An 11797-nucleotide genomic window follows, 5' to 3' on the forward strand; every position below is an offset into this window, starting at 1 on the left:
ATAAATAATATATACTAAAATTGTTAACCTGTTTTATTATTTGACTCGATTTTTTAAAAGTATTCAGTATTTGGTCCATATTATCGCACTATCGGGTAAAACTACATGAGTTGTATTCAACCAACCTTTTTTCCATATTCCACTTTGTAAAAAAAATATGTATGAGTATCAAAATTTAAACTATGTGTATATATTTTCTCTAAAAAATATATGATCACTAAAAGATTTAAGTACTAATATTTATGAAAGTTTTATCGAATTTAGAAAAATTTGGCACGGAAAGCCAATTTTTATGATTACTGAATCTGTATATGAAAAGATGTTGAAATCATTCATGAACAAAATGGACAACGAATAATATAAAGTTACATTAATCTTTATACTAGAAAATAATATGTGATCTGACACCAATGCTACCACACACAATGATATATTCCAAAGCAAATATCTCGTGCATAAATATTATACATGCATATATTTGCTGACTAAACACTAGGGCCGAGAAAAAACGCGAATTAAAATCAAAATCGAACCGAAAATGACAAAAAACGGGAAAAATCGATCTGACTAAAACCAATCCAAAATCGGACCAAAAATAAAAAACTGAACCAATTTTAAAGGGTTCGGTTCCGGTTATAGGAGCTAACCGAATCAAAAAAATTGAACTGAACCTATTATTAATATAATTAAATATTAATTTATTTAATTTATTTAATTTTTAAAAATATTTAAATAAATAAATTTATCATTTTCTATTTAACCTAGATTTATTGTTTATATAAGTTATGTGGCTTAGCGATGGAAACCGGAGAACATTAGCTATCATAGGCATACTAAATTTGATAACACACAGTTGGTAAATAATATTGACGTGGCCGTGATTTTGTTTTTAACTATCTATTGTCATAGTTAGTGATTCTTTCAAGTTTATGCAAGTGAAGTTGGAACTCACAGTTGTGTTTCATTTTTTGTGTTCATGTACACTGAGGGCCCTGCTCCTGAATTTTTTTGAGAAGGAAGTAAGTGATAAAAAAGTAAAATACTTTTATTTTAAAAATAAAATTAAAGTTTTGGAGTTAAAATATGTAAAATTTATATTCATGACAATTTGTTTTCATCCCTTTTAAAATTTGGGATCACAATTATAAATAAAAATAAAACTATTTTACTTATATTGCACTTACTTTTCATCCTTTTTAAAACTTGGAGAAAGGGGTAACGCTGGCCACCATATAAAGGTCGACTGCAAGGATTCACTTTCCTCTTTTGTAATTTTCTTAGCATTAGCTATCATCAGCATTTTAAAGTAAAAACTTCAAAAAAAAATTTTTGCTTAATTTTTATTTCATCCACTTTTGCAACAAGTTTTATTTGAGATTGGTGCGAGACATTTTCTACTTCATATCATATGCACCAAGTTTTCATCACCTTACGCTCATTTATATTGGAATTATAAAAATTATAAACAACAAATTTAACTCATATATCATATATCATGTACCATAAAAAAAAATTATCGGGTAAACTCTACAAACACACGCAATAATCTGCAAATCACGTGAACCAAGTTAAATCACAATTAAACAACAGACTCTCTGACTCAAGAGATATTATCATAAATTCTCCTCCCCTCGTGGATTCGAACATGTGACCAAGATGATAGTTATCCGTTCTTTAACCAACTGAGCCAACACTTACGAACAATCAAAATATTTGTTATCATCAGAATCGTTAAAGCCTAAAAAAGGAAGAAAATGAATAAATGTAATATAATAAATTATCATTTAAATGTCTAAGTAATCATTGAGCAGGAATTACTGCCTGTGCTATTTTTTGTACACTTAAATTATATTATTTGGTATTGTATACTTTATTTTAAACCGCAACAAATTGAAATTTCAAAAATTATATATGCATTTTAATACATTGCTATAAACTGTCCGTGACTCGCACGGGTTATTATACTAGTCGTTAGATATAACCACCGTTCTAGAATTTATTATTTTTGTTAATTTTTACCAAAAGGGGTAATTTTAATGTATTTATATAATTTTGCTTAATATCAAAAACTTTTTATAAATTAATAAATATTAAATTATAGATTAATTAATACCTCTGTAAATTAATAATTTTTTTGGATCCCAATTTTTATAAATTTATAAAGGGTTTTGACAAAAAATAGTGGAATAATTTTATATTTTATAAATAAAAGAAATATAAAAGGTAGTCTTAGGAAGCGAAAAGGCTTTGTTGAGGTGTAGAGTATCTGAATAGAACGTTGTAGAGTTGAATCTTGTCCGTGCAATGAATCAAATCCAAGCGGTTTTATTTAATTTATGTTTTCCTATAAATTCATAAACGGGGGCTATGACAGACGAAAGGTTGCCGCCTACTAGTCTACTGCTACCCCTGGGTTTTAACAAAACTTTTGAGGTGGATCAAAATCAATCAGCGGGGTTTTTAAGATGTTTGGAAGAGCCCCAAAGAAGAGTAACAACACCAAGTATTATGAAGTTTTGGGCGTTTTCAAGAATGTCACACAAGATGAGTTGAAGAAGGCTTATCGCAAGGCTGCTATCAAGAATCATCCTGATAAAGGCGGCGATTCTGATAAGGTAATCTGTTTTGAGAGAGTTTGTGTAAGAGAGTGGGTATTGTGTGTGTGTGTGGGTGTGTTATATATAGAGAGAGGTTCATTTCAGAAAACATGTATGCTTCTTTTATGCGCAGTGTGGGTGTTTGTGCAATTATATGCTTGGCTTGGAATGTAAGATTAATTAGCTTTTAGTGATAAATTAGAAGCATGATTATCTTTTGGAATTAAATTAACATGTATGTGCTACATGGTTGTTTTGTATGCTTACTATTACGATTTTCTCATTATTTCGAAAAGCATATCATGTTGTCATTCCCTTAGATTATAGTAACTCAGGTTTATTCATAATACGTTGCTTCTCTTTTTTTAATTTTAGGAGTTTTCTCTATTTTGGCATGTGTGTGTATGTGCGTAATTGGGTAATTAATATTAAATTACATGTCTGATATTTTGTTAAGAATAGTTGTTGGAATTGAAGTACCATGACTGTGTTTTACAAATGTTTTCTTTATGCTTATGGTTATGTTGTGAATATTAATAAGGTAATCAGTTAGTTTAATACAAGATACATTGTTGTTCTGTTGCAGTTTAAGGAGATTTCTCATGCCTATGAGGTTCTTAGTGATCCAGAGAAGCGTGAGATATATGATCAATATGGTGAAGATGCACTCAAGGAAGGAATGGGTGGTCCGGGTGAGATGCATGACCCGGTTGAAATGTTCCACTCTTTCTTTAATGGTGCAAGCCCATTTGGTTAGTTGGCATATATCATATAAAATGTTCATGTTCTGTTATTTCTGTTTTGTTTTCCGATTGTATAAGTGCTTTGTTGCTGTTACATTGTTCCGTTGAAGATGTAGTATTAATCGCCTTGTTGTTTATCAGGTCATGGTAACGGTAGGGTGCAGAGACAAAAGAGAGGAGAGGATGTTGTGCATCCCCTTAAGATCTCTCTGGAAGATATGTATAGTGGTACCTCAAAGAAGCTTTCACTTTCCCGCAATGTGATTTGCAGCAAATGCAAAGGGTGAGTGTGTTAATTCTGTATTCTCTTGCTTTCATGTATTATTTTTAGTCTGCATCTGATATATGTGTATTTTCTATGCCAGTAAGGGATCAAAATCCGGGGCATCCATGAAGTGTTCAGGTTGCCATGGGTCTGGTAGGAAGGTATCCATGAGACAGCTTGGACCTTCTATGTATCAGCAAATGCAGCATCCTTGCGATGAATGCAAAGGATCAGGAGAGAAGATAAGGGACAAGGATCGTTGTTCCCAATGCAAGGGAGAGAAGGTAGTTCAAGAGAAAAAAGTTATGAATGTTATTGTGGATAAGGGTATGAAGAATGGACAGAAGATTACTTATGCTGGTGAAGCTGATGAAGCGGTATGGTGTTGGCTGTAATAGTTATTAGGACGAAAGGTTTCTTTGTACATTGACATTTCTTACTGACCCGTATGTCTTGTTATTTTGCAGCCTGATACTGTCACTGGGTATATTGTATTTGTATTGAAGCAGAAAGAACATCCTAAATTTAAGCGAAAGGGGGATGACCTATTTGTGGAGCACACACTGTCACTGACAGAAGCTCTGTGTGGCTACCAGTTTGTCTTGACTCATTTGGATGGCAGGCATCTGCTAATTAAGTCTAATCCTGGAGAAGTTGTCAAGCCTGGTAACCCATCAAAATTGATTTTCCATTAGAGCCACATTTGATGCACTTTGGTTCAATAATGTTATTTGTTTGAGTGCAGATCAATTCAAGGCCATAAGTAATGAGGGCATGCCAATGTACCAGAAGCCCTTCATTAAGGGCCAGCTTTACATCCACTTCAAAGTTGAGTTTCCTGACTCATTGAGCGCGGACAAGTTGAAAGCGTTGGAAGCCGTGTTCCCCCCAGGGTCAAACCCACAGATGACTGACATGGAGCTGGATGAGTGTGAAGAGACAACTTTGCATGATGTGAACATTGAAGAGGAGATGCAAAGGAAGCAGAGCCAGGCAAAGCAGGAGGCCTATGATGAAGACGAAGAGATGCCTGGTGGAGCTCAAAGAGTGCAATGTGCACAGCAGTAGGGAATTATGGGGAGAGTTAAAACTAATAGCATATTTATTGGATGGGGGGGATATTTATGTTGTGGGCAGTAGGCTACTGTGTTTCTGGGAAGTAGTTATATGCGAATTGTATTGGATTTCACTGAGACAGCAGTATCAAACTTTTTGCTATGGGAAACCTTTAAATTATTTACTGTCTTCCTGCCCCTTCTCAGTCATGCTTTGATCAGTTTATAAACTGCTGCTGCTGGTTTGTATTTGTCTTTGACCTCCAATTTATGAAAAAAAATTATCTGAATTTTGACATGATTTTTTTTTTTTTTGAAAAAAATATCAGAAACAATACAATCATTACATAATATGTTTAGCAATATTAATATTTATACTATTGGTTGAGTGTATGAATAGATTGTTATAGATACCTTTTCAATCTTTTTGGATTATATTTTTGAAAAAAATAGTATTTTTTTTGTAAAGATTTACTATTTTACAAATGTCAAATAAAAATTCTATATTTAATGAAATTTTGTCTTTTTGAAGAAAATAGTCATAACCGTCTCAAAAAGACATGTAAACCAAAGTCCAGAAAGAAAGAATGTGTATCAAATAACCGAATATACATGACCTCTCTCTCTCTTTCTCTCTCTCTCTCTCTCTCAAGTGCCACGTGCTTCTTTGCTTCTTCAACCTCAACAGTAGAAATATACACACTGTACATTTATACCAGGTAGCTACCGATTCCCCCTGCTATATCAGTAAATCTTTTAATCTTTTACATATTAAGTTTTTTTTTTTATTTAACTAGTTAATCAAGTATGCAGGGATTACGAATATGTTACTCTAGTTTTAAGAAATAGGGCTATGGTTGTTTTCAATTCAAGGATTATAACAATTAATCCCTAATTAACAAGTCTTTTTCTAGTTATTCTTGCCCGATGCTTGAGTACCATGTTCCCATCCTAATGAACTAAAAGATTAATAGGAAATGGGACTAGATAAGCTTAATACTGTGCGTTCGGAATGTAATTTCATGTATATCAGCCTATTGGATCCTAGAGACTGCCAGTTTTTTTATATGGTTTTCGTGCTTTATGGAATTTTATTAGTCGTAGTTCATTTACTTTATGTCTGGATTATTGACTTCAAGAAACCTTGTAGTTTCCGAGTGAGGTACCTATTCCAAATAAGTGAGATGATTTTAGTGAGTTGTGAAAAATGTTGCTTTGCCAATTTCTTAGAATATGGTTTTGTGATTTGAAGTGTCAAGTGGATTGAATTTTTGTTGTGGATTCTTGAACGACTGTGTTTTCAAATTCTAGTAGACTTTGTATTGGAGGCAATAGTTTTTGTTTCTGTTTGTTGTTGAATCAATGATACTCTTTTGGGTCCCATGTATAGTGAGCATCCTGGTTTTGTAGATGAAGTGCAATGTAATAGAGTTTTGGGAGAGTTGTGCCGAATGAAACTTCAATGGGGATGTTGAAGGTGGTAGCTTTTTGGCGTTGTGTTACAAATGTGAAGTGGTGTTCTTTTCGGTTGTTTCCATGGATGATCTCCATGAACGTAGTCTACAGATGAGGCACCCCCCCCCCCCCTACACAACATTTTCTTTTTTTGGATGGTGGCATATGATATCGTTCTAGTTGGAAAACTTTGAAAGATAGGTCGTATTTTGGTTAATAGGAGCTACACCTACACGTGCGTGCAAGAATAGGATAAATTGATACTTGGCGAGATGGATTTTTTATAGAGGGAATATGTGTAAAGTTAAATATACATAGTTGTTATAAAAATTAGGTGACTGGGAACCAAATCTTGCTTGGGCTTGGCATAATGCATTGGTGAAGCACAATTATCTACAACATTAAGTTATGTCATTGTTTTCTTTCTTTCTGGTTTCTGATTTGATGTTATCACTGAAGGGCTGCTGTTTCGAGTTATGGAGATCCAGGTGGGAATGCATATGTTTCTGCACAAATGCAACATATATCTGACCAGGGAATGGAACACAAATTTTATAATTATCGAGGGCGGCCAGAATTCTTGACATCCGAGAAACCATTGAAAATCAATTTGATACCTTCTGTAATTTATTTTGTGTTTTAGTCCCCTCTGGATGGAGGCAGACTAATGGCGGTCTTGAAGTACGATACATTTCTACTATGTTTGCTGCGGTCAACTCTGCCGCAGACCAGCAAGCGCTACCACACGATTCTTCTTCTTCAGCCGACAAAGAAAATTGAAAGGCGAGGCTTCCCTGAGCTGAGTGGAAAGTAGCAACTAGTTGAAACATCTTATTCTTGATCCAGGCTCTATCTAATTTTTTCTTAATATCTTCATTTTCTGGCGGAGCCTACATCCCAAGTAATTAAACTTCAATGTCTTTGCTCGCAGTCATGTTACTATATTTCTGTCGTTCTCGTTTTGATATGTAAGAACATAAATTTATCACCTCTTTTAACACTAGGAGCACTCGTTCATTCTCGTGACCGTAGTCATAGGGATAAACTGAATATATGGAGAAATTGTCAATATGACCTTACGAAATGTTAAATTTAAATTTATGAAGTAATTAATTAGTTAGGTAATTATATGCTGAACTGGGCCACTTCATATTTTTATATTTAATTAAACATGCTGGATGTGTTGCCTTGACAGCTTCTGCACTTACAACTTAATACTCTTATATATGATGTATGGGTCAACCAAAAGTTATCTTAATTTGTATAAAGTCTGAATTTACATAGATGTGGTTGCTTGTTTTGTAGGTCTAGCTGGTGATGTACCTAGATCCTACTACCAGGGGCGGAAGTGAGATCCAAGAACGATTCCAGAGAGACAAGGCAACAGTGATCCCAGATCTAATCCTGGTGAAGAAGATACGGATATTGGATATGAGGATAAACCCACATTGCAGACCTTTGAGGGTCTTGAACAAAAATTTCTGGATGAACTCGGGAAACTAGTCAAAGAACTGAATGATGCAGAGGATGCTGAAAATGCTAGGCACAGGGAGGTTAGTTATGAGTTAATAAAATTACTAATTTCTGTAATATATTTAATTCCAGAAAAAAAGGGGTTTTAAAATAAGTGAAAAAGGAATTGAAATAGAAAAATGCTGGATTGATTCTCTGATTTATATTTGAATTAATTATCAGATTTAAAACTTTTTAAGTAGAGATCCTCGCACTAGACAAAATCTTAAAGAAATTAATCTCATGATGATAATGCAGCATCATATACATAGACTAGATTGGTTATTGTGCATTACACTTCTAGTCCCTCATGGAGTACAGCTGATGTGATTTCAGCTGATGTGTCAAACTCATATTAATTTGATAATGTCATCTTTCACTAACATCTTTCACTAACATGCTCCTCTAATTAATTACACTTTAAATGTCTCTCTTTTATTTATAATCTCCACTCATTCTCTCTCTTCCTTATTTCTCATTTCTCTCTTCTCCTTTATAAAATCTCCCCTAATTCTCTCTTCCACTAATTTAAATATTTATCAATTTATTATATATTTTTATAATCAATAAAAAATATTATAATTTTTGTCATACTATTTTTAAGGATTTATGTTTATAATTTTATACTATTTCTCAGAATCATAAAAAGACATAAATTATAACACATACTAAAATTAAACTATTACAAAATATATTTTAATAAAAGAATTATAATATAACCGGACATTTGCCCGGGAATTAATCTAGTATTATTCTAAACATGAGTGTTACTACTCCTGAGTTTGAGAGCAAATGCGGTTTAAAAAAAACATGAATGCTGGTAGTAGGCCTATCAATGGAGCGAAAATCCGATCCGATCCGATCCGAGACCATTTTAGTGGATATGGATCGACCTATTAACAATCCGATCCGAGATCCGATCCGATAAGAAAAATCCGATTATAAATGGAGCGGATATGGATTTAGGTCGATCCGATCCGTTAATAACCCGATCCGGTATATATATATAATGTAATAAAAATATTTTTTAATAATTCTAATTTTAAACGTATTATCCTCGAGTGAAGTCCCATAATCTATATTTCGTTCAGTTCAGTCTCTGTAGTCTAGTCCATTTCTATAACTCTAGTTCTTTTACCTTTAAAGCCGCATAACCCAAGTCTCAATTCATATAACACTTTTATTTCTTAGTCAAGTACCGTTATTCTCGAGTCAAGTCCCATTATCCTCGAGTCAAGTCTCATTATCTATATTTCGTTCGGTTCGATCTCCATAGTCTAGTCCATTTTTATAACCCTAGTTCTTTTACCTTTTAGAGCCGTATAACCAAACTCTCAATTCATATAAAACTTTCATTTTGCAGCATCAATTTTTTTCATTGTTAGAATTAAAATACTGTACAACTCAGTAGTATGTTTGTTTCAAAAAGCGAATTTTAGTTTACAATTTATCTTTGGACTTCGTTACTTCTACTTTTATTTTAATATTTTTCGAAATTATTGATTTTAAAAAGATTTTGTAATAATTGAAGTTAAAAAATAAATATACATAAATGGAGCGGATATCCGATCCGAAATCCGTGATCCGAACGGATCCGGATATGGATCGGCCTATAAAAAATCCGGAGTCGATCCGATCGGAATCCGAAAAAATAAATGGATATGGATATGGATTTAGGTCGATCCGATCCAAACCCGATCCATTGACAGGCCTAGCTGGTACTCCCTCCGTCCCAATATACGTTTCCTCTTTTGACTTTCAGTACTGTTCACGGTAAGCGTTTGACTACTAATTTACGTCTAATCTATAATATCAAACATAGTCATGAGTGATCTCGTTGAATTCGTATTTATCAGTACTTTAATACAGTGAAATTTTTATATTTAATATTAATACGAATTTAAAGATATTAACTATCAAAAGTGTGTATTGGCAAACGTGTCCAACACAAAGAGGAAACGTTTTTAGGGATGGAGGGTGTAGCATAAAAAAAAGATACATTAAGTTGAGTACAAATAAAGTACGTCCTGCTCGAGTAGTGGGCCCCCAACTCTTTTTTAAGATGAATGCCTGAAACACTGCCATGTAATTAAAGTAATGAATTATGTCCAAAATAAATGCTCGTTATCAGCACATGATAAATTACTTGTGATGGGCTATACTGAATTTTTGAACCTTTTGTCTAGCAAATTGAATTTCTGAAGCATGTACAAATACGGAACTTTGTTTTTCAGAGAGCATAAGCAACATCAAATTTAAGTATTTGGAGCAGCTTGGCGCACTTGGAGCTCGAAAGGCCACTCTCCGTGAGAGGGAAACTCAAGCACGTCAACAGCAGATAGTATTAGATCACTACCTCAACAGTGGAACGGGTACCCCTTATATCACTCGCTGGTGCTGAACCACATCGAGGCCACAGTACGATTCTTACAGAGAATGTGCGCGATTTCCTGGCGGTTATAGGGATCATGGACTTGAGCGTAGAGGTGAATACTAACCGCTGATGTGATTGCGTGAAATGTAGCTTTTTTAGAGTTGTTTAGGACTTGGATACTACCTGATAATGCTGCCTGTACGGCCGCTGGATGCTGATTGTTTTATGTTTGTATAATGCTCCTTCATAAATAATACTATTACAAAATACAAATGTCTACTCCGAGTATATTAGAGTTTTTTCCCCTTTTATGATCATTATATACTCATTAATACATTTTTTTTGGCAGGTATACGCATTGCAAGTTGAAAGAGTAATGTTAGCAAAAAAAAAAAACTTTTGCCAGAAACTCAATTTATTTAAAAATGTCAATCTAGTAATCACAATTTTTTTTATAATAGTTAAAAAAGTTGAAATTCAAACATTATTATTATTACGTGAATACAAACACATCCATTTCCTACCACTAAAATAAATATAATATTAGATATATAATGTTGGGCGAGGAGTTAAAAAGAATAGTACAAATTAAAGGGTTCACAAGAAGAAAACGAAATCGGTAGAGTAAATGCAATATCATGTTAACTTATAGTTATAGTCTTACAGATTAGGTAAGGGAATTTTGTAGGTACTACTTTTTGCTTGTGCAAAGCTCTGCGGCAGAGTTCATTTGGTTATATTTAGAGCCCTATTTAATTAAAATTATTGAATTAACCGATCAACTTGCTATCGGACATTTTTTTTTGAATTCGATCATTTTCGCAAAAAGAATTTCGACCTATTTGACTTTATTTATTATATTATGAGAATAAATCCTACTACTTCTAGTTCCGGGGCTTCCACGCTTGAAAAAGCATATACATAATATCGCCCTTTTCTAGATAATGATTGATAGGAATTTCCTCCAGGATTTCAAATAAATTTTGTTTATAATTGTTGTAATTAAAAGTAAATTTTTGGTTGCCGCGTAACCTGGCGGGAAAGAGACGATGGCAACACACCTCATACAAGAGGGAGGGAGTCCGAACAGCCTTGTACGTACGCCGCCCGCGCGAAGAAGTTCTTCTCTAATTCCAAAAAGTAAAGCCACCATTCTTCAGTGATGAGCTCTAGCGAACAAATTTTATGTTTTTTTCCCAAAGAGAAATGTCTTTCCACTAGAACAAGTCCGCTGCGAGCCGAGCGAACAAAATGACTCAACCGAGCCGAGGCACTATTCACCAAGTGGAACTGGCCTAAAGTAACGAGCTCACACAAACGTGGCTAAAATGAACATTCATATTCAAGAAAGGGTTTGGTTGTTTGTGTTCTTACAGGCTTAAAAGTAGACTCTCTTAAGAGTTTGCTGATGATGATGAATCCAGGGGCACCGAGACCCAAGGATGGAGCCCCCTTCTTCTAGCGCCAAATGATAACTCCGGTGAGCGGGCGGCTCCGTCCGACGCCGTTCCTGGACCTTCTGGGTATAAGTGAGGTGTAGCTGCTGGTTGGGCGCCTGCAAAACAACACCGGAAGGGGGGTTTGGCTCCCACGGCGCCTCCGATGTAAGAATAAGAACAGGGCTTTGGGGATGATGAAGATGAATGTATGTAAATGGGAGGGCTGCTGTGTGTGTATGAATATATGAGAGAGAGTGAGTGTGTAAGAGTGTATATTTTCTAACCCCTAAACCCTTCAGCCTTGGGGGTATATATAGCCCAAAGGTAGGGTTTAGGGGTGGTTACCTCTAAACCAGG

General features: G+C 34.4%; 1 protein-coding gene and 1 long non-coding RNA gene across 2 annotated transcripts; both read left to right on the forward strand.

The window, feature by feature from the left end:
• Positions 1-2264: 2264 nt before the first annotated feature.
• LOC141708061 (dnaJ protein homolog) lies at positions 2265-4849 on the forward strand. Its single transcript, XM_074511533.1, has 6 exons — positions 2265-2615; positions 3184-3349; positions 3482-3623; positions 3706-3982; positions 4073-4271; positions 4351-4849. The coding sequence occupies exons 1-6, from the start codon at positions 2466-2468 to the stop codon at positions 4671-4673; spliced, it is 1257 nt and encodes a 418-aa protein (XP_074367634.1). The 5' UTR covers positions 2265-2465; the 3' UTR covers positions 4674-4849.
• A 392-nt stretch (positions 4850-5241) lies between these two features.
• Positions 5242-10322, forward strand: LOC141708062 (uncharacterized). Its single transcript, XR_012569349.1, has 4 exons — positions 5242-5379; positions 6575-7016; positions 7421-7668; positions 9862-10322. It is a non-coding gene; the product is annotated as an uncharacterized LOC141708062 (long non-coding RNA).
• Positions 10323-11797: the final 1475 nt, after the last annotated feature.

The sequence above is a fragment of the Apium graveolens genome, chromosome 2 (assembly GCF_009905375.1).
Source record: "Apium graveolens cultivar Ventura chromosome 2, ASM990537v1, whole genome shotgun sequence".
NCBI lineage: Eukaryota > Viridiplantae > Streptophyta > Magnoliopsida > Apiales > Apiaceae > Apium > Apium graveolens.

Coding starts and splice junctions, on each gene's coding strand:
- LOC141708061 (XM_074511533.1), top strand. CDS start 2,466: ATGTTTGGAAGAGCCCCAAAGAAGAGTAACAACACCAAGTATTATGAA. Junction 3,350..3,481: donor TAATGGTGCAAGCCCATTTG/GTTAGTTGGCAT, acceptor GTTGTTTATCAG/GTCATGGTAACGGTAGGGTG. Junction 3,983..4,072: donor CTGGTGAAGCTGATGAAGCG/GTATGGTGTTGG, acceptor GTTATTTTGCAG/CCTGATACTGTCACTGGGTA.